General features: G+C 46.5%; 1 protein-coding gene across 1 annotated transcript in view; it reads left to right on the forward strand.

Moving 5' to 3' along the window:
* The first annotated feature begins 2569 nt into the window (after nucleotides 1-2569).
* The window catches only part of LOC137428269 (BTB/POZ domain-containing protein KCTD5-like), a 57872-nt gene continuing 36156 nt past the window's right edge, over nucleotides 2570-24285 (forward strand). The window contains exons 1-3 of the mRNA XM_068118200.2: nucleotides 2570-2671; nucleotides 3889-4011; nucleotides 4137-4409. Of these exons, the coding sequence (XP_067974301.2) occupies nucleotides 2570-2671; nucleotides 3889-4011; nucleotides 4137-4409 (498 nt within the window). The remainder of the gene's footprint in view (nucleotides 2672-3888; nucleotides 4012-4136; nucleotides 4410-24285) is intronic.

The raw sequence follows: 24285 nt of genomic DNA on the forward strand, positions 1-24285 counted from the left end.
TCTTGTAAAGTTTCATCATCATTGACATCAAACTACTAAAATACGCAATTTGGTACCTGTCTTTAGGAGATGCATTTGGTCGTTAGTTATCCAATCTCAACCAAACTTATTAAGATAACTTAGAGTCCATTTGTTCCAATTCCTTTATTTTTTTTGACTGTACGGTACACAAAAGAAAGTTGATCCATTCGCCCCCCTCAACCCACATCCACCTAATATAATTTGCCCAGAAAATGCAGCACAAGCGACCAGAAAGTGTTCAGAATCTTACGTTTTCCGGGGCTCACCTAAGAGCCCCGTGAGCCCCGACACCTTTGAGCCCTTGAGTGCGAGTTCCCGAAGGAAGTGCAAATCATCCAGGAGTGGCCAATAAAATAATGAGGTCCAATAATATGTGGATATTCATATATATATATTGTTGCCACGCTGGGAATTGAAATGGGCAACAAGCAAAAAGTACTCTCATAAATATCGTGCTGGGAAGTGAACATGATGCCCAGAGTTAGTCGTATATCGTGGCAAGGGTATTGCTGTAGTATGTGTCGACCCTTTGGTCAGTGGGAAGGTTGGGCTCAGGTGCTGTGTCGAGAAAAGCTGGCTTCAATTGCAATCTATAGGGACTGTATCACGACCACGGTTAATATCAAGTACGAAGTTCTTATCGGAGCACTATAGAACTTTGTAAGGTCTGTCAAAAGGTTGCTGCAAGGGTTTCTGGAGAGCACCACGCTGTACGAATAATACGCCTGTGCAATAAGAACCAGGCGTGACGAAGGCTTTTGTGTCAGTGTTGCCGGAGGCCATGCATGGCTGAACGAAGTTGGTCGGCATAGTTGGTGGCGTTTGGCAAGGTGTCATCGGAAGCTGAGGGGAGACAAAGTGGTGTACCGTACACTGGCTCTGCAGTGAGGCATTACAAGGTCATCTTTTAGAGGAGTTTGTGTACCAAGCAGGACTGTATGTAAGGCATTCGTCCAGTGTGTGGAGTTGTCATGCACTTTCAGGTAAGACACCCAGACACACAGGTAAGACAACCTTTCAGATTGGTGGTGGAAATGCTACACCATACCACTCGCTGCTGGATGGTAAGCTGTGGTTTGCAAACGGTTGGTACCCAGGAGTTGTCAGCTCGCAAAATAGAGCCCATTCAACCTGGCTTCCACTATTCGTTGCTGTGGTTGATGGAACACCAAAATGTGCGATCAGGTGTGGAGAAAGGCCCTGACTATGGTATGTGCGGTGATGTCAGCTATCGGCCAACGGGTGAAGCGGTCATCACAAGTCAGTAAATAGCGCTGCCCGTTTGAACGTGGTGGGGATCTGACAATATCCACATGGACCCTGTGGGAAAGCCTATCTTCTTTTGAAAAGCTACAAAGTGGTGTGACGGTATGACTTGGATCTTGGAGTGTTGACGTTGAAGACATTGCTTGGCCCAACGTAACACGTCAGTGTGTCGCTGGGTTGCTCAAATACCCGGTTGCACGAGTGGGTGAAAAGTGTCGAAGACTGTACGACAGAATGCCGCAGAAACGACAGTGCGTAACTGTCCCATCGATGTATCACACATGAAGGTGGTGTTTGTCCCTGGGGGCGGTACGCCGGTACCTCACAAAATGCAAGCAAACTGGTTGCAGACTGTAGACGGTGGAGGTCCGTGTCCACCTATTGTGCTGCTGCAAGCGCATTGAAAGTGATGGCCAGTGTGTGGGTAGAAGATAACGCCGATATCTCGATGTGTGATTCATCAGCTGCCGAGTTCACGATTCCTTTGATGTCTCGGATGTTGGTGGCGAATTGTGAGATATAACTGAGTTGGCGAAGTGTGCGAGGAGAGTGGGAGTCCGAGTGGGTGCACAGAGCATAGGTTAAAGATGTATGGTCAGTCAGGACGGGTGACTTGTCTGGCCTCTAAGAAGTGGCAGAAGTGCTTGAAGGTGATGCAGTATTTTCTGATCTCTGATGCTGTACTTACGCTCCGTTGGTTTCAGCATTTTAGAGTAGGCCAATGGACGTCAGTCGGCATCGATGAACTGGAGAAAAGCCGCAAGCACCGTGACCTCAGACGCATCTCCCCTCAGACATGTTGGCTCCTCTGGCTTCGGATGAATCAGGAGTGAGGCGCTGGCCAGTGCGTCTTTGATGGTGTGGAAGGCCGAGAAGGTTGGCTCTGAACTTCAGAACACTTCAGGTTGCTTACCATTTGCCAGTTACACGTTCAGCGGCTGCAGGGTTGTGGCTGCTCTTAGAATAAATAGATGGTAAAAGTTGATGAGGCCCGAAAACTCTCGCAGTTTGTGTTGAGATGACGGTAACAGGAAGACCAGAATATTCTGCACCTTCTCCTCTAGCGGACAGATGCCTGAGCGGATAAAACAGTGGCCCGAGGAAATTCCACTCCAAAATTCCGAATTGCACTTTGTGGGATTGATGACGATGCCGGGTGAATAGGAGATGTAGGTGTTCCTGATGTTTTTCTGCGATTACATCTCTACTCATGTAGCAGAAGGTGTAATCCCCAGAGCACCTGATCGATAAAACATTGAAAGGTTTGGCCAAATTGAAAGGCATGAAAACCTCAGCCAAACGGCGTCCAAAGGAGTTCAAACAGGCCAAAAGGCATGGTGACTGCTGTTTTCGGGACATCATCTGGATCCATGGGAATTTGATGGTATGCACAAACGAGGTCATTCTTGGAGAAGATGAAATTAATTTGTGGAATGAAGTACTCCTTCATATAGAGGGACCATGAATCCCATAATCTCCTCTGTCGTGTAGATCTTAAGATTCAATGATAACTTTAAAAAGTAGATCTTTTCCAGATTCCCAGATACTCTACAACCCTATAATGTATGAGTTGTGCAGTAGTTACCGTGACACCTGCCACACTGGGAGACGGGGTTTTGCAATCACTTCTGTGTGTCTGTCTGTCCGGGCCATAACTTTTTACCATTTGAGCTTTTGTCATCAAATTTTCAACAAAGCTTTATTATGAGAATAGGGAGAAGACACGTTAATAATTTGGGAAAAGGTCAGTGGTCAGCTTAATCTAAAACCATCAATTTTCATCCAATCAACATAAAATGTTATATTACCATTTGAGCTTTGTCATCAAATTTTCATCAAAGCTTTATTATGAAAATATGAGAAGACACATTTATAATTTGTCCAAAAGGTCAAAGGTCAGCTTAATCTAAAATCATCAATTTTCATCCAATCAACATAAAATTTTAAATTACCGTTTGAGCTTTGTCATCAAATTTTCATCAAAGCTTTATTATGAGAATATGAGTAGACACATTAATAATTTGTCCAAAAGGTCAAAGGTCAGCTTAATCTAAAATCATCAATTTTCATCCAATCAACATAAAATTTTAAATTACCATTTGAGTTTTGTCATTAAATTTTCAACAAAGCTTTATTATGAGAATATGGAGAAGGAAATTAATAATTAGGCCAAAAAGTCAAAGGTCAACATCACATAAGATAGTCAATTTTCATCCAATTGACCTGAAATTTTCAGAATTTCCATATTGGGTCACTGAATCGGTTCACCAATCAAAAGCTAGAATCCAATTGCTCTTTTTTTTTAAGATCAAAAGGTCTTAAAGGTCAATGTTGCATAAAATCATCAATCTTTATCAGATTGACTTGAAATTTGAGCAGCCTATTTATTGCTTTTGAGGTCAAAAGGTCAAGGTCACCTCAATCTTCAAATTTTATATGCATTTCCCCCCTGTTTTCGTCGTGTTTACATTACCATATGGAAGAAGTCTGAATACAAAGCGGACGCGCCCATGCTCTGCATTTTCAGATGCTTTCTAGTTTATATCGGGACTCTTCCTGGTTTATAACCGGTCCAAACGTTCCTGTGCTTCGTGTGAATAGTGCCTTGGAAGCAAAATGAATGACACAGATGTCGAGCAGAAAAACGACACCAAAGATATTGTACATGGAAAAGAATTTGAGCTTTCGCTGGAAAGTATCTTATTGTCTACAGGCACCGTGAAGGTCAGAGCACATTGACACTCTCGCGGCCCACCCACTGGCCTCCTCTCATCGAGTAGACCGGTTTATTGATTTTTAATCCAAGCTTGAGAGATTGGCCTTGATCTGACCACATTATCATTTCACAGGAGGCAAGGCCTCGCCAGAAACAGCTGATGCCCATTGAACGGGGCAGTGGGGTGGGCGGGGTCACTCTGAGGGGGGCGCTCAGCACTTGGGCGCGGAACAGCATTGAGAGCAGATGCAACTGTGACGTCGCCATGAGAAGCACCGGCGAAAAGTGGGTTCGTCTGAACGTGGGTGGGACACGCTTCATGACGACACGTCAAACCCTGGAGAGAGAACCAACATCCTTCCTCTGTCGTCTCTGCCAGGAGGGACCGGAACTTGATTCTGACAAGGTACATCAATATAACTATCCTACTTTGTTTGAAATACCGACTTCTTTCCTGGAAGTCCTAGCAGTGTCCATTTGTTTTATACCTCTCCCACCCCCCTCCCCTTCCCATGCCCCCCACCTGCCCTCTCCCTCCCACAGTTCTCCCGTTGTTCCTGTTCTCTGCTTTTGTACTTGCGTGCTTCCCTCTCTCTCCCCATCTTGTCTCCCGCTCCCTTTAATATATGTTTTATGTGTCCGTTTTTATTTTTTTGTCATTAATGTTAGCTCTTACACGAGCCTCGATCTTGTATACAAAAAAAAATTAAATCCTTTGGGTAGAACTATGGTATGATCATGGTGATGTCGTCAGGGAAGGTCAAATTAATGTCATTTTTATTTCAAGTAAAAAATATATACATTTAGCTAGATATTAAGCAAGTGGACGTAACTGTGTGTTTGCAAACAAGTATTGTATTATTTGTAAAAAATAAATCGAAGAATAAAAATCTGCAGCCGTTGAAAGCCATTTGGGATGGTCGGGACCACTGGTTGCGGTGGTAGTTGCCCTTCATACCCGAAGAAGGCTGTTCATTTGAAGGTCCTCCAGCTGAACGTCCTTTTGATGCATGGGGCACACATTGATGTATCCATCACCAAGTATGTGAAACACCAGAGTGACAGTTCATATCTGAGTCGAGATTCAAACCCAAGCTATATAGGCAGTATGCATACCTCTAGGTATAGCTGCCTACTCTGATAGACATCGTTACCACTATAATGCTGGACTGATCTGAGTGCAACGGACAAGCTGATTGTCTTTCTCCAATCAGTAATTGGGAAATACATTCCAAACTTCCCATCCCGAACTCTGGTGGAAATATCTCTCAGCCAATGTCTGGTCAACTCATTCAGGGCAGTATTGTGGAAATAGCAAAAAGGTACGTAGCCAATGAGTTTCTAAATATGTACATTTCTATTAAAAAAACAAAACATTTAATTAATCATTAGTGCTTATTGAGATGCAGCAGTGTCAGGTAATTTTACATTTACACCTTGATGTGAATCTCATGTAGCATGTTTTCCACTCATTTCTATTCATGGCACCCAATCGACACCATTTCAAGTTATGTGTCTGAAGCAAGTGTATGATCAATGTCTTTAATTTTAAATGACATTCATATTTCCGTGGCTTTTATTACCTTCGCCACTAAAGGTGGACAGAGGTGATGTCTTCACCCCTGTGTTTTTGGGTTTTTTTGTCTTTTTTTTGTTTGTTTGTTTGTATGTATTATATACAGTGCCTTCAAAAAGTATTCACACCCCTTGACTCTTTTCACATTTTGTTATGTTACAGCCTGAATTTAAAATGGGTTAAATTGAGATTTTTTTGTCACTGATCTACACATAATACCCCATAATGTCAAATGTCGGTCTGTCTCATTTGTATGTATGTATATTTGTATGTTTGCTTTTTGTCTGTGAGTGTGATAACTCGCAAACGCTTTCAGCTGTCTTCGTCACACTTTACCACAGGATTCCAAATGAAAAAATTGAGGCTGTCAATGTTATTTGTCTATATATATATATGTCAATGCTCATGGTGACAGTGACGTTTTTCACCATACCTGTCAAGTTAACGCCTCATGCCTTCTCGTTATGACGGAAATTGAAAATTTTTTGTCGGTCTGTCGCGTTTGTATGTATATTGGCTTGTTTGTTTGTATGTATGTGCAGTGTATTCAAAAAGTATTCACACCCCTTGGCTATTTTCACGTTTTGTTGCATTACAGCCTGAATTTAAAATGGATTCAATTGAGATTTTTGTCACTTATTTACATATAATAACCCCATAATGTCAAAGTGAATTATTTTTTAAATTTTGACACATAATTTTACACATACACATATTTTACACAAACATATTGTTATGACTGGGGGTAAAGCAATATCTAGAGCCAGATAGATCTGTGTAGGTAGGTATCCAACTGTCGTGATAGGGAATCTACCTGTAATAAGTTCTGTGTGTTTAGGCGGTTTGTCGGTTAAGAAGTATACCTGTGGACATACCAGGATGTTTGAGTGTTAGATAGAGAAGGGATTAAAGATAACAGCCCCTGTGTGTCAAACCTGGTAGCCAAACCGTTGTCCCTTATGGCAATGCACACCAACATAGACATTTAGACAGGCCCTTAGCGCAACATTAAATAATTCCCTTCCCTGACAAGGACTTCGGAAGAGAACAGGCAAAAGGAAATCAGGCCAGGACACCGCCGATGATGGCCACCGCCAGTTACACCTCTGACAGGCCGAGCCACATCGAGTGCCATGCACTATGACCACGCTACAGGGAACGAGTGATGGGCAGCGCGGTAGGCGCGGACGTCCAGCCAACGAGCATGAGAGGCACGAAGCTGGAAGGTCCGGTGGAAGGTGCTGATTGGGTGGCGCGCCAAGACTGACGTCACCGGGGAGGTTATTTAAGGGTGCCCCGAACGCCATTTGCGCTTTTCGTGCTTGGACATCATTCGCTCTCTTTGTGCTTGGACATCATTCGCTCTCTTCATGCTTGGACATCATTCGCTCTCTTCGTACTTGGACATCATTCTCTCTCTTCGTGCTTGGACATCATTCGCTCTCTTCGTGCTTGGACATCATTCGCTCTTCGTGCGTGGACATCATTCGCTCTCTTCATGCTTGACTCTTGGACATCTGGCACTTCGTCTTGCGCAGCACACTCTCTTCATCTTGGGAGACCGATCGTGAGTGGAGATCGACCTCGTGTGGAGCTCGCTGGCCTGCGTTGGACGCGTGGTGCTTTTGGAGTTTGGAGCGAGGGACCTCGTGTTGTGCGATCGGTGCTTGTGGAGGCTTGGAGCAGGGCCTGGTGGCACGCTAGCAGGGCCGAACAGGGCCGTGTTACACGCAAGACTACGGACGAGATAAGGCTGCACCCACACCCCACATTTCCCAATTACACGACAAACGTGTTCTTTTATTAATTCTTCCTGTGTCTGTTGCTGAGTCTGGTGTGTGGGATCCCAAATATAGGATTTCGTTTATTTGATTACCGTCGCATTCCTTGTTATCGGGTCCGTGAATAAATCTCTATTTTTGTACTATAAATCTGGTTTGTTGAGTTCATTAATTCCCCGCAGGATCAAAGTCGCGGTCGGTGCGCACCAAGGTAAGCGCTTATACCGCAGCTTTCCATTTTCCTTCTTCCTCCCGCGTTTGATAGTAGAATCCATGTTTGGTTGTCGCCTCTAAGTAAAGCCGTTTTTGGTCCATCCGCGAGCCCTGGTATTAACCGAAGGGTCCGCGCGACAACTGGTTTCAGGAGTGGGATTTGGGCCCTTTGGACAAATTTTTTTGTCCGCGGCGAGACATCAAAATGGTTGGGCGTACATCACGCCCGCCATTTGAACGCAAAATTTTTTAATCGGAGGCGATAAATTGGCATCGTCGATCGGTGCGCGGGACGCGAACAGCGCTTCGGTAAAATTAATTCGATTATGGCTGGAAACGATGCGCGGAGAAGTGACCCCTTCTTTACGGATGGAAGAGGTAAGCGGTATGGAGGAAAGGAGGATGGAAGATGGGGATGGCACCTTTTGTGGCTTCTTTTGGACACCTTTCTTAGCAAAACTCAGTCAGACTCCACGAGACTCACTCAGTTTAAATCGAGATTTATTACAAATCTTGCGGAGAGTATTTTACACGAAAATACAGTTATACTTTACAGACAAAATACAACGCGTCATTCCATAATGGGGAGAATTCTCTCTCGCAGCCTCAGAGGATCCTGTTAAATAGATCTCAGCTGCTTTGATCTTGTTCAGTTGGAATTTCGATGTCACTTAAAGCCAGCCTTTCCGGCACCAAACTCCATATGTTTATCATTACTGAGGACACAAAGAACTGATAAGGTCCCTCCCCGAGTCCCACTAATGGAGAGGTACATTCCAACTCCGCGTTCACATTCTTCGAGGTCACTGGGTCATTTCACAGATGGTTGGCTGCTTGGTCCAATTTCTTTGCACATTCCCTTGCATGCTTTAAGAACAAGATTCACTTTGAAGTACAATTTAACTAATATTTATAAATTGTATTATAAATATGCATTATATATTTTATCTATAATCCACATGGGTCAGGGACAAGTTTGAATTTGACTGCCTGTGATAACTCGCCGACCCTAACAAATATAGAGGTCTTCTATAATTCCTCAATATTTTTCTTTTGTTTAAATTAAAACAATTAATTTAAACAACTACCTACAAAATACTCAAACCACAAATTTGGTAATCCAATTTTCAATACCTAAGGCATACACCGTCATCCTGGAAGAATCTGATCATAAAACATTTCTTTGTTCGTTGACTCTTTCCATGTTGATAATTCAGTTCATTTCATTTGCATCACAAATATCTCTGCAAACAACACTTCACCTTCACCAAGACACAACAAATTTTAAAACATTTCTTTCCAAAATAATAAAGCATCTGCAACATTTGGCAATTATTCTTCGAAAATACGTTTTGCTTCAGAACAAAGGTTGACTTTCTATTTGAAAAGAAGAGGCTGATCACTTGTGTTTGAAATTCAAGTATGAAACATTTTCTTCTGATGTCTTCATAGCACCTACACTATTTCACGTAGGGTTTTCCGCTGTTGTGATAGCTGGGCGGCATCATAAACTGACCCTGCTCTGCATGTAGCATCCTTGCCACTCTTGCTGTGAGCCATAGTAGATTTGAACAAGGCCTTCATCCAGTTGTAGTTGACTTGCCTCCTCACTCATTGTGAGTGGGCAGCAAGTATTGATGTGATGTTGGTTGACCAGCAAGATGTGGAACAGAGATGCCAGATGCACTCATAACGATGTTAGGACCATGGTGTTCAAGTTGTCCATGGTCCATACCAGGAGCAACCAGCAGAATCGTGCACAGCCGTTGTAGAGGAAGAAGCACAGCCGTCCACTTACAGCTCCACGCTGGTTCCCCGGAAGTTGATGGAGCAATGACACAAGTCACCGCATCCAGTAGAAGTTGCAGGTAAGATGTCATCGTCCCGCAATTGCTGACGTGATGAATGTTCGAGGCATTTGAACAAAAGCAAGTGATCGCCTTTCTTCAATACGTTGCAGTGTGATCCAGGCAAATTGTCACATAAATTTTCCTTGGTGAAGGTAAGCATCGTCTCCAATCTTGCAAAGGAGAATGCCTTCATCATTCTTTGAGAAGGAGGGTGTATGCCAAGATTAACTTCATTTTTAACCACAAATTTTCTTTCTCGAACTTCTTCCCAATGCTGTTATCACTCCATTTGAGATGTGATCTGGTCTTATTCTTCACTCAGCCACATCTATATCTGCTTTCCACACACACTGAATCAGATAGGGTACATCTTGACATGAAATTACCATGTTTTTAACTAATCATGTATATCTTATAACAGCTTCACATTTGACAATTTGTTGTTTTCCTCAAAACATTCAAAAGGTTATATTCATTTATATGCTTCACACGAATAATATCCAAATCAGTTATGTATTTTTTTTTACCAAACTAAGAATAGCATTTACAGTTGCTTTCAGGTTAATATAGTTTGAAAAATTAAACTCATGCAGTTTTTTTAAACATTACTCAAAGAAAATAAATGCATTAATAATGAGTACATATGATTAAAATCACAAACAGGAATATCTAATTCCCATCAAATTTTGCAAACAAGCAAACTACGCATAATGTATTAATTATCATAGTTCCTCCCCCTTTAAAAATAAAAAATAAAAATGAGTAATTAATGCTACAGTGTTAACTACTAGTATGTAATTTTCAAATGGTACCCTACATCACTTTAATTTTCATGATGTGTAGCTTGTGGTGATATGAGTTCACTGATTTTGTAAAACTGACACAATTCATAACATTTTCGTTATGCCATTATCTTAACTCTACTGTACTCATTTGCAACATTATTTGATTCAATCTTTTTATCGTGCTTGTCATCATAAAATCGGTGTTCATGTCATCATAAAAAGTCTTTCTCTTTTGGTTCCATATTTGTTTCTATTCTCATCAACATCCTATGATTTATCAATTTGTTCCAACACACTGTAACCAAGGGTTTTAACCAAGCCTCTACCAAACTATTTCCAATTTGAACTCAAAATGCTAGTTAAACAAAAATTCAAAGAATTAACTTCAAAGGGTCAACAAATTCATTTTATAAACAGATCTAATTTTCATCCAATAGTTTTCCTTGCCAAATGTCATATTGTAACACTTTAATAAACCTTCGAAAATATCTCCCAAATCAATAAATTCCCTTTTTACTTTCCAAATACTCATCTGTAAATTACGTATTTAATTACAGTTTCTCCCAATTTGTTTGGCCTCAATGGCCGCAGAAGTGGCTGCCAATATGCAGTACCTTTTTATCTACCAAGCAAGTATTCTTCCACATAAGACCTCTACCAAATTTTAAAATCTGGGATTTCTGATTATATGGATGCACACTCTCATGACATTTCAGGCTGCTGTTAACAATCCACTGCGATAAATTAATTCCTTTACCCACAATTAATTAATTAGTACAAATTGAGGATATTATCCCTATCACATTCATTTATAGATTCATTGTTTTATGAAAATCAATATTCGTTAACGTCTGGTGTTACATTTTCGGTATCAATTTCAGCAAGATTTTCTTTACTAATCTTTTTAGCCGCGTCACAGACGCTGCTCATAGAGTGCACTCTGTTGTTGTTGTTCTTCTTCTTCTTGTTCTTGTTCTTGCAGAGAAGACAAAACCTCAAAGCTCCACCCATTCTGGGAACCATAGCTCCACCCATTGTGGGAGAGGCTTCATATCAACAAATATCCACCATTTTATTAACTCGCATAGCTTTGAGGCGTTTTGTAGGCCCGTGGTGTCTTCCTCTCTCACACAGTTTTTTTCAAATCAAATTCGATATATCATTTCATTTTTCACAGTCGCTAACATAGTTTTAGACTCGGTTGAAAAAAAACGGGAAGAAAATCCGAATGAAAGTTGCCCTTTATAGACCGAAATGAATTCTCAAAGGCCTGTAACTTCAAATCCATTGAGATTTTTTTTTTTTAAATCGCGGCATGGTCATTCATACACCGCCCGAAATAACAGACGGGAAAATGCCGAGATATATATATTTTGTTTAAATCGCGGCATGGTCAGTCATACACCGCCCGAAATAACAGACGGGAAAATGCCGAGATATATTAAAAATTCGTCCATTTGATGACAATCGTCACGATGAAATATTTAATTTATACGTCGTCACAATAATGTGGAGAGAGGAGCATAGCTTCGTTCACGTGTCGCCACACACGGGAAATTGCCGAGATATATTTTTTTTAAATCGCGGCATGGTCAGTCATACACCGCCTGAAATAACAGACGGGAAAATGCCGAGATATACACAAAGAATTAAGTTAAGCACCCCCCCGTTTTTTTACAACCTCGCACATTACAAGTTTGTTGTCGTCAAAACAGTGTAATATACCCATGATATTGCTATATTTTCTGGAGAAGTGATATTATGGTCACATAAAAACATAACAATCATGCCGTTTTCAATATTTTATTCTGAATAATTTAAGGTGAAATTTTTTGGGAATTTTAGGCATATTTTCACCTCAATTTAAGTATGGAGCTATAGGTCCATCACGGACAGTGTGGATGACGTTTATGTTTTCTAACGTACAGTCATTGTTCTGAGAAGACCTCTAGCGATCTTTGCGTCAATAACGTGTGTAGGACCCACGTGATCGGATGGAGCAAGGTGCTGTGACAACCATCCCCTGGCCTGCGTACAGTCCTGACCTGAACCCCCTCGAGCACGTTTGGGACATGTTGGGACGACAAATTGCGAAGATGGTCCCTCCAATAGCCAATCTGGATGAATTGGAACGTGCATTACATCGGGAATGGAACAACCTGCCACAGCAACGCATACGACGGCTTACAGGGTCTATGAGACGTAGGGTTGAGTCAGTGATCCGATCACGTGGGTCCTACACACGTTATTGACGCAAAGATCGCTAGAGGTCTTCTCAGAACAATGACTGTACGTTAGAAAACATAAACGTCATCCACACTGTCCGTGATGGACCTATAGCTCCATACTTAAATTGAGGTGAAAATATGCCTAAAATTCCCAAAAAATTTCACCTTAAATTATTCAGAATAAAATATTGAAAACGGCATGATTGTTATGTTTTTATGTGACCATAATATCACTTCTCCAGAAAATATAGCAATATCATGGGTATATTACACTGTTTTGACGACAACAAACTTGTAATGTGCGAGGTTGTAAAAAAACGGGGGGGGTGCTTAACTTAATTCTTTGTGTATATATTAAAAATTCGTCACCACACACGGTAAATTGCCGAGATATATTTTCACTTTGCACAAAAATAACATCAAGTAATCGAATCAATAGGAATGTCCTGTGCCTATAACATCGACGTTATAGGCAACGCTGCATCTAGGCATTGTGTAACATCGACGCGGCTTTTGTTTTAATTAAAACTTTTTGTACTTGTTTCATATCATCTACGCCTAATACACATACATACAACACAATTTATATGCTGATAAAATCCAAATTTATATATATATCAAAAATCCGTGAGCAAAGTACTCTGGTAAATCCGTGTAAGATCTCTTACAAATTTGACTAATTTTGTACTCCCACATTTTTTATGAAACTCATATCCATAAATAGCTTTGTTCTCATATAAATTCTATCAAAAATGGAATCCCAAGGTTACTCACAATTTCTTACTATTAATTAATGGCTGCTTGTAACTCAGCACATCAAATCTTTATATTCCATCTGCCTTGACAAAAGAGATAATCTTCCTAATGAAATTACGTTTTTTTAAATGGATTTTATGGATATTTGATCCCATCCACATCAAACTATCTATTTCAAGACAGGCACACTGTCGGTTTCAGCAATCTTTTAAGAAAAAAAAAATACACAATCTCATGCATTATGTATATTTGTTTGCATTGGAACCATTATTTGCAGATCAAGATGAGTGTCAATTTCATAAAATTTGTCCCTTAATTTTAGAAACGCAGACACACAAACAGACAGAAAAAAAAATTCTTAGAAAAAACCCCTATAATGTCCACATTAAAATCACCCTTTATCTCCCACAATTAACTTATCCAAATTTGACAACACACCCGTTTACATGTCAGTCGACCACTGACCTATCAATCATGCAAAACAATTAGTCCGAAATTCCCACCTGATCATCATGTGACTCTCGTAACTTGGTTCCCAAAATTTTTTTTGCAAAGCAATTGTTCCTAACTCTGTAAATTCAAAAATTGTTTTGCCCAAAATGCTCCCTAAAACCACATTTATAATTGGCAAATATCAGGCTTCCAGAATAAACTCTAATCCTGGATCTTTTAATTCTATGTTCCAAAAAGTCGCCAATTTTGGCATTTGATAAATTAATTATTATTTTGCTAATAAGCAAAAAATGAATCATTCTTACTCAGAAGACTTTTCAGACACAAGAAGCGTCGACAGTTACTCATGTTGGTCTAGTGATCTAATCTGTTGAGGCCAATCATCATTTGGGATCTGCAGCAATGAAGGCCTAATCGTTGTCTGAGGTACCGGTAAGCACTGGTACCCTTGATCTTGGTTTCCCTATGAACTAGTCTCCTATTTGAATATGGACAACGTCGTCTCCAGTGTCCCATATTTCCACAATTAAAACACCGGTCCTTGTCATTGCCTGTTCTTTCAGGCCTACCCATCCTGTTACTTCCTTGCCGATTAGGTCTCTGATTTTCCCTTGGATCATAAGAAAATTCTCTGTACTGTTCTTTTTGGGGAGACAAATGGGAATCAGGTGGGGCAACTGTCACTTTTATTCCTACATTCGAAGGCAGTCGTGCATGTATCTCCTTCAGTGTATCCTGTATCCTTTTTAGTTTAAGTTCTAGGTCCGTTATCCTTTCTTGCTGTTCCCATTTCCTGGATTCAACATCCCAATGATGGAATGCCAGCCAGTCTACCGTTAGGTTCTGTCTCTTCCTAGCTTTCAGTTCTTGTCCTAATCTATCCAATCGACTTCGCTCAAATGTACCATCTCTTGGAAACTCCTTGGCATGTCCCTTTGTCCACAAATACCAATTCTCAACCTCCCTAATGGCCTCTACACCATAATGGTTGTACATATAATATTGTTACAGACGCGGTTTTGGATGTTAGTTTACCGAGCGGTTTGGTATGACCGCGTCTGCACAGTTTACCCGATTCCACTCGAACGTTGGCCAAATCGCGCTATGCTAAATCAATTAAGGAAAGGACACAACGGCTGGGTTAGATGAAACGACACCAGGGGTACAGTTCTCAAGACCTCCGGAGGAGGTTATAATATTTGTATGCAGAGCGTTGAGATTACAAGGACAAGAGGTACAGCATAGGAAGGTAGGCACTTAGACACACTTATCTTATTCCCGACAGACCACAGATAAACGGGACAAGACTGACTCACACAGGGATTGATGGCAAGGAAGGGCAGGTAGTCGCTGGACAGCACAAGGTGCACCTTGGCTCAGGGACAGGATAGCGCGGTCCAAAAGATGCAGGGAGGTATCGTCGCGCTGGAGGTGGCGTCTGGTTCTCTTCAAGCTGGGGGCGCATCTGACGTCACGTCCGGTAAGTGGCTGCGTATATCCAGCGGGGAGTGACACGCCCTCGGCCCGTTAGCTCCGCCCCAGATGGAATCGGCCCGCCGCCTCTTATTGGGTGCGGGGGGTTACCGGGCTCCGCCCTTGACGAGGAGCTGACAGGGAGCCCCTATTTGGTAACCCCGTCGAGCACATGGGCAATGGCGGCTAACCAAGCCGGAGTGAGGACGCACACTCCCCGCGCGCTGTTGTTGTAGTTGTTGTTGTTGTTGTAGTTTCATGAGGAAGATGGGAGGAGGTATGGGGAGGTCCTAAACTTACTACTGGTGCCATACAATCACATTCTGGTGCAACGAAGAGTCAGAATTAATGGAAACGAGTCCTTAACTGACATAGACTAAGAATAACTAGCAAGATGTCCTATAGTTGTCTACGTGAGATGCGGTGAACCTGGGCACGACATTTAATGGGGGAAAAAGGGGAAGGTCGGTTCTACAGAGTGTTGTTTACAGACAATGGGACTAGGGAATGGGGGATTGGGGATAGTTGGGGAGTATTGGGGAAATAGGGGAATATTTACAAGCGGATATGGATGGAGGCCAAATCCCATATCCGCAACATTGCACCCTTCTCTACCCTCGGGGCGTCCCGACCCGATAAATTTTTACCTACTTTAGTGTGGCACTCAGATGTACTTCCCTCTACTATTAACTCTACCCTGAGTGCGACAGTTTTACAGATATTCACAAATGAGTAAATATGTCCCCCTGCGACGTTGCACCCTTCTCCTCACAGAAACACACCCACAGGATAACCGAATCGTGGAAAGAATTCTCAAACTAAACATACAGCCGGTAGGGAGCATTATTTACACAAGACTATGCTGATATTTACACTACGATCCAGGACCTGTTTTTGGAGGAACACATGCAGATGTTATGCATAGAGAGAGCACGCATGCCAGCATCGATACACCAACCCACGAGTGCTCTGTGGCCTTACGGCCTTTAATAATGTGCAGAGCACCCCATCCAAGCACCAAAAGCACCACCCCATCATGTACAGTCAGCACCATCCGGTGCACCAATAAAGCGTTCAACAATCACCGGTGGTGTCGCAGCCGGCCGATGTTCTGCCGCTGGTCTTGCCTTCGTGTGGTGCACTTGGCCTTCTTGCTTCTTTCAAAAATAAAGAAAGGCGCCAACCGCGTCCATTTCTGTATTGTGGCCGTCAGGGGGCCAACTAAAAGTGGTTCACCTGTATGGCATAGGTGCCACGTTGACCCATAGGTCCATCAACGGGTGGTGCTTGCCCGCAAAAGACTGCGGTCCATGGTGGGCGGCCACAAACATTGCGGTCCATATGGTGTATCGATCCCGGCAGCAAGCAGCGAAAGTGCAGGCCCACAACTGCGGAGCCAGCACCTCTCTCTCCTCTCTCTCTCTGCCCCAAAGCCAGATCCTCGGAGGTGGGAGACAAAAGAAGAGGACAAGTGAGTAAGGTGGTAAGGGCGCAAAAGTGCACGCAATACAAGGTAATGCACACGAGGGGCACATGGGAACCAGGTGAGACAGGTACGTTCCTACCGTACGCCCCCCCCCCCACCAGGTAACCTACATTGCCCCTCCCTTACCCCTTACTGTATCCACAAAACACAACACTACCCATAAACATCTACTTTACAAATCAACAAACGTCCCTACTGTCTTCCCCGTTCCTCCCAGAAACCAAATTCGTCTTCTCTCCCTCCTAACCAATCAAATTTGCCATTTCCAACTCTCATCACAATTTGCCATCTCCAACTCAACATCAAAATTGGCCATCACCAATTCATCATCAGTCCCTCCTAAGGAGGGAGAGATGGAATCACCCCAATGTCTCATCCACGTCGTGATGCGTCTCACCAATCCACACAGCAATTCTCATTTCCTGCACACAGAACAAAGAAAACACAGGTGTGGAGTCATCATCATCACCACAGGTAAGTGGCTGCGTATGGTGCGACAGGTTCATCAATCCTAACTATTTCCTAAATGACTTTAACAACTTTACATTACCCGGGGTCTTTCTCCTGCCAAACCATTGGCCCTCTTACACTATGGGTTCTAAAAACCAATTCCCATTGACCAAACTGTGGTGCTTTTCAATTTGGGGTCTCACTCCCCCGATTCATCTCCCGGTGCCCTCGCACAATTTCTGGGCTGTGGCGTGTACCTCTCCCAGCGGGTCTACCCACCTGCACACCTCCACCACTGCAGTTGCCTCCGAGCTTACCTGCTCCTTACCCAACCTAACTACCTGGGGAAGGCCCTCTGGTGCTCTCCCCACTCGGTGCCCTCTCTGGCACTGGGCTACCCGGGTCCGTCCTCTGGATCCTCGGGCCCCACTGACACTAACGGCTCCCAGAGCCCACCTGCGGCCTCACCTGGCCGACATCCTCACAGTGGTGGAGTGCCCAACCAACTACACACACTAACAGGCTACACGCCCAGCCATTTCCACAACACTAATGCACCCATCCACAATACCATTCTGCAACCGCACCACAAATGCCAATATCCAACCACAATTTACCTATACCCTCTACCTAACACTTACACTACCCGCCCCGGGTATCCGTGATGGGGGTCCACTCTTCCCCCATTCACACCTTCGCACCATGCACACCACTCCGTACCACTTACTCCAACTCTCTCCACACACCTGTACTTGCACACCTGTGCTCTCACTCTTGGTGCCGCCTGCACCCTTCTCTCCCCAAGCGCATTCGCGCTGATCCACAACACTCACTACTCATACACTGCTCCACACACCTGTCCAGTTCTCACACAGCATCATCTCATCTAACTACTCCCCTCTGAAACTTGCGCTTCCCAGTCGTCCCTTTAAACTATTGCGCTCCCTCGTCATTATAATCCACACTAATCTACCTGCGTCCCCACTACAGGTATCAATCCCTAACTAACCTTAACGTCACCTAATGTCATCTTCTAGGGCCCTAACAATATAACCTAACCCACCCGGGCTAGTTTTCACTGCCATACACCCCATAAGCTATTGCGCATTTGCCCCACCTGGGAAGGGTGGCAGGGATGCCACCCTTACCCACCGGGCCCATCGCTCCTCAATCCCCCAGTCCTCTGGCACTAATAAGCCCCCCTTATTCAGAGGTACTGGGTCCCGCCTCGGCATCTAAAGCCGAGGCAATCCACGGGGGCGCCTGCTCGCCGGTGTAAGGCCTTATCCGGTCGGCGTGGACGATCCGAGGGAGGGCTCGTGGCCCCATTTTGATCTTGATGACCACGTCACAGATTTGCGACAGGACGACTCCTGGGCCTTGCCAGGGGGAGGTGAGTTTTGGGCACCTTCCCTTCCGCCTCCGGGGATTAAAGAACCAAATCTTCATCCCCGGAGCGTATTGACTCCCCTGGCTCCGGTCGTCGTACCTGCGCTTCATCTTTTCCCCCGCCAGATGGAGTTGGCGGCGGGCGAAGGCATGGACTAGCTCCATGCTTTCCTCTAGGTGACGTGCGTACCCCTCCCTCGGCGGGTTAACCACTGTGTCTGGCACGGGACCGCATAGCAAGTCGGCGGGAGCCCGTAACTCCCGCCCATACATAAGCAATGCTGGACTGCATGCGGTGGCCCCGTGCTGGCTGGTTCGGTAGGCCATGAGCAAATAAGGGAGATGTTCGTCCCAGTCATCCTGACGGGTGGCGGTGAACAGTGCCAGTTGTTGGATTAGAGTTCGGTTGAATCTTTCCACCATCCCGTCAGATTGAGGTCTTAAAGGCGTTGTTCTGGTTTTCCGAATTGACAGGAGACTGCACACATCCTTTAGCAATTTGCTCTCAAAATTTCGTCCCTGGTCGGTGTGCAACTCCTGTGGAATCCCATGCCGGCACACAAATCCTTCCACGAAGGCCTGCGCTACCACCCCTGCTTCTTGGTTGGGGAGGGCGTAGGCCTCCGGCCACTTGGTGAAGTAGTCCATCACAACGAGGATGTACTTATTACCTAGGCGGGTGCGGGGTAGTGGGCCTAGGATATCCATGGCCACCCGCTCTAGGGGGGCCCCCACCTGGTGTAATTGAAGGGGGGCCCTCATCCTCCGTGCTGGTCCCTTTTTGGCAGTACAGGCGTCGCATCTCCGACACCAGTCCTGTATGTCGCGCCCCATATTCACCCAATAAAACCTCCGGCGTACCTGCGATGTCGTCTTTGTCCTGCCCAAATGGCCGCCGGGGCGGGTACCATGCACCTGTTGCAATATATCGGTCTTAAATTTATTTGGGACTACCACCAGCCAGGAAGTTTTATCAGAGGGAACCTCCACCCACTTGCGATACAAGATGTTATCCTTCAATTCCAGGGTCTGCCACTGAGCCCAATACGCCTTGGTCTGTGCCCCGAGGGGGGTGACCTCTTCCCCCTTAGGTCTTTGCCCCAATTTGACCCAATTGAACACTGGCCCCAGGACAGGATCCTCCTGCTGGGCCGTGCTCCATGCCAAAGTTCCGAATTCCTCATCTGCGGTTAGTGGCAAAATTGGCCCTCTCACCCGGGTTGCCCGGACAACGAGGGTCGGGTCCGAATCGCCCAATTGTTCCCTCTCCTCGTGTCTCGCACAAAATTTGCAGTTTTCCCCCAGACAAGGACGCCGAGAGAGTGCGTCCGCATTACCATGGGCCTTCCCGGCCCTATGGGCCACATCAAAATCGTACTGCTGCAACTTTTCCAACCACCTTGCAATTTGGCCCTCTGGTTCCTTGAACCGAAGGAGCCATTGCAAGGAGGAATGGTCAGTTCTAACCAAAAATTTCCGCCCGTACAAGTACAGGTGGAAATGGTTCATGGCAGCCAGCATAGCCAATAACTCTTTGCGAGTGACGCAATAATTTCTCTCGGGCCTACTTAAGGCCCGACTATAATAACCAATCACTCTCTCCACGCCCTCCTGTGTCTGAGACAAAACTGCGCCCAATCCTTCCTGGCTCGCATCCGTGTCCAGGGTAAATGCCCCGTTGCTAGTGGGGTAAGCTAGAAGGGGTGCGGATGTTAGACACCCCTTCAATTTTTGGAAGGCCTCGTGGCACTCCCGTGTCCAATTAAATCGCGTCCCCTTCTCCGTAAGCCGGTGGAGGGGACGGGCCAACTCCGCAAATTTCGCCACAAAGCGCCGGTAGTAGGAGCAGAGTCCCAAAAATCCCCGCACCTCTTTGATGGTACGTGGTGCGGGCCACTCCTCTACCGCTTTAATTTTGTCTGGGTCCGTTTTTACACCCTCGCGGCCGATCACGTGACCTAGATAGGCCACCTCTCTTGCAAACAAAGTGCACTTACTCGGGTTCAGCTTCAACCCTGCCTGTCTGAGGCACCCGAACACCTGGTCCAAATTAGCTACTGCCTGGGGGAACGTTTGGGCATGTACCAGGACGTCATCCAGGTACACCAGGCATGATTGCCATGGCATGCCGCCCAGTACATGCTCCATCAATCTTTCAAAGGTGGCGGGGGCGTTACACAAACCAAACGGCATCACAGTAAACTGATACAGTCCCTTACCTGTGGAAAATGCCGTTTTCTCCTTCCCTGCCCTATCCATCTCCACCTGCCAATACCCACTCTTGAGGTCCAAAGTCGAGAACCAATTTGAGCCCGCAACGGCATCGAGGGTGTCATCAATTCTTGGCAGGGGATATGAGTCCTTGAGTGTCACGTTGTTTAGCTGGCGATAGTCCACGCAGAACCGCGTGGTCCCATCCTTCTTTTTGACCAGCACAACAGGTGACATCCAAGGACTTCCCGAGGGCTCGATCACACCTGCGTCGAGCATTTTTTCAACCTGCTCGTCAGCTTCCGCCCTCTTGCTCCAAGGGAGCCGTCGGGCGGCCTGATGAATAGGCCGGGCCTCACCGGTGTGGATCTGATGTTTCACCAGGTCCGTACGTCCAATATCCTCGGTGGACAGGGAGAAGAGGTCCAAATGGGACCCAACCAGTTTGTGTAAGGCCTCCCTCTGGGTACCTCCCAACTCTACGCTACTACGATTTACCATCTCGCAAATGGGATCGGGCCAATTCCTACTTCTTATTGAAGGCTCCCCCCGGGGTCGGCTCGGCTGGACGTTCTCGCCCCTCACTGTCGCGACTTCCTCAACTGGGGTGCAGCCAGCTACCCTCGTGCCCCTTACTATAGTGCGTGGTTCTGTACTCATATTTATTACTTGGACGGCCACTACCGGTCCGTCCGTTTTTACAAGGGTGCGGCCCACGATTAAACCCGGTATGGACTGCGCTGCCACCGGTTCGACCAGGCCGCAGGACTCCTGCCATGTTGGGTGAGCTGCCCACCGGGCCGGCACTATCGCCTCGGCCCTTGGGGGGATGGTCACGGCCTCGGAAGCCTCCAGCTCCGCTCTCTCGGCCGTGCTCACTCCCCCTAACGGCAGCTCTTCTACTCCCACCTGCAGGATCCCCCGGCACAAGTCGATTTTACAACCGCTGGCAGTCAACAAATCCAACCCTATTAAACATGGGTCGCACACCTCCGCCACCCAAACATCTATCTCCCTCCTTACCGACCCTAACTTGAGGGTCACAGAACCACGCCCTATGATCGGGGCCGTTACCCCGGTAGCAAGTTGCAAACTATAATTTTGCAGGCGCTGGATCTTATCCCAGCCACCTGCGCTCGAATCAAGGACCACAGGGCTGATGATCGTGGCGCTAGCTCCTGTGTCCACCACGGCGTCTACCCCCACGCCGGCAATTTTGCATCTGATTGTCAGGCTACCGGTTCCAATTTGGCCACAATAAATGACCTGTCGCGTCAATGAGGGCTCTCCTCCATCCTCTTCTGCCGAACACCGCCCTACGTGCCCGACACCTTCTAGTTTCCCGGGGTCTGGCGGGGGGGTGTCTGGGGTCGGCTAACCCGCTCCCCCCTGGGCGGAGTTGAGGACCTCAACCGCCGGGGATCATCCCGGCGCGCGGCTCGATAGTGCCGCGCCAGGTGACCCAGACGGTTGCAGGTATAGCACCTCACCTGATAAGGTGCTTGTCTCCGGAATTCCAAATTTCCCCCCCTGTAGGTCCGAATTGGATTACCCGCTCGTGGTCCACCGCGGGCCACCTCCGGGGCCGCCTGCCATGGTCCAGGTCCAGCCAGGCGCTGGTCCACCAGCCTCCGGACCATGCCCGCCAGGTCAGGACTCACGTCGGGGGCGGGCCCCCTAAGGGGTCCGCCCTCCATCAGGGGTCCCACCTGGCGGACCGCCATTGCGAGACGCTCGCCCCCCCGGGCCAGGGGCCTCGCTGCTTCCCAACGGGCCGCAGCGTCAGCCGCCTGGCTCAGAGTCTGCGGGCGCCACATGGCGAGCTGTTGCCGGAGCTCAATATCCGGGAGGGCCTGGATAAAATGGTCCAGCGCCAGGCTTTCCCGGGAATCCGCTGCCATGCTAGCATGTGCGACCCCCACTGCGCGGCGAATGTCGTGGGCAAGTTCCCCGATGGCTTCCTGGGGCTTGCGTTTTCGCAGCGCGAGCTGAGCTTTAACAAGCTCGCTCTGCTGTTCAATGCCGAATCGATTAATTAGGGCGTCGCGGAGGGCTGGCAGGGTGAGAGCACCCGCTGGTAATGCCGTCAGCACCTCCGCCGCCGCGCCGCGCAATGCGGCCACCAGGTGTACTCCACCTTCGTCCTCACCCCAACCGTTGCCCTTACACACACAGTCAAACTGCGCCAGGTACGCGCGTAGATCACTCTTGCCGTCATACGGCGCGAGTGGGACCTTGTGGGACCACCTCGTATGCGAGTCGTTGCCCGCCTGCCGGACCCCGTGCGTCGCCCCTTGCGGGGTCAGCGCGGGGCCGAACCGGCCGGGCCCCCACAGTACATTACCCCCAAGGGGCTCTCGTGCCTCCCCGGTCCCTCCAACAACTACCCCTGTTGGTGTCGATGCATGGGTCACACCTCCGCAACCCGCTACCCATTCCATACCACCACAACCTTGCTCACCCACACCTCGCACCTCTCGTTCCATACCCTCCGGACCAGCCATACACCTCACTCTTGGCCTCTCACGAACATCCGGGTCTATCTCGACCCCCAAGCTTATTAAATCACCTGGCGCATCATACGCACGACCATATTGGTCACCACTTACACCGGGTCCTCTTTCTCTTCGCTTCTCCTCCATCACCTGCGAATCCCTCATCCGGTTAATGAGCACATCATCACGATCCGAACACAGACTTTGGACCAATTCTTTTACCTCCTCTTTTATCTCTTTCTTATCCTCTCTCCGTCGCTTCTTAATTTCGCTCACCCCTTCTTCCACTTCTTCTAATTTCTGTTTCACCTCCTTCATCTCCTCGTGCGCCCCTTTAAGTTCTTCCTCTAACTCCACTTTATTTTTTTCTATGTGCTCCCGCACCTCCCGCTCTTTAACCTCCATCACCGCTACCACCTTGTTCATTTTCCTCGTCAAGTCCTCATGTACCGTCTGACACTCTTTTTTAATTACCCCTACGTCCTTTTTCATCTCCTTCTGTGTCGATTTTAAACCCTCTATTACCGCTGTGTTCTTCTTTACCTGGTCCCCCAACTCCTTTTGTCCCACTGTCAGTTGTTCTACTCCCAGCGTCAACTCCTCTATACCCTCTTGCAATTTTACAGTCCCCTTTCTCACCTCCTTCTCCATGCGCTCCTTACAGTGCCTCACCTCCTCGCGCACTCCTCCGACCTCCTCACTCACACCTCTTCTGATCTCTTCTCCCATCACTTGCATCTCCTGCCCAGATGCCACCCTCATCTGCTCCATTTCCTCCCTGTGAGCATCCAGTTTGGTTTCTACCCCCATTCTGACCCCTTCTATCTGCTGCCCCATTTGTTTAACTTCCCTTTCCGCTTGGTCCCTCATGTCCCTCAATTTGCCTTCCATACTGTTTTCTAACCCCTCTAACCCCTTTTGCATCCCTTCCATTTGATTCTCTTGAGCGGCCATTCTGTTTTCTACCCCCATTAACCCATTTTTCACCTCTTTTATCCCGTTGTCTAACCCCTCACCGGTACCCCTCGCTTCGTCCCTCATTACCCCCATTTGGTTTCCCATTACCCCCAATTGCTCACTCTGAGCATCCATCCGGTTCCCCATTACCCCCATTTGGCCCTCCAATCGCTCACCCA

The sequence above is a fragment of the Myxine glutinosa genome, chromosome 5 (genome assembly GCF_964187855.1).
Source record: "Myxine glutinosa chromosome 5, kmMyxGlut1.1, whole genome shotgun sequence".
NCBI classification, from domain to species: Eukaryota; Metazoa; Chordata; class Myxini; order Myxiniformes; family Myxinidae; genus Myxine; species Myxine glutinosa.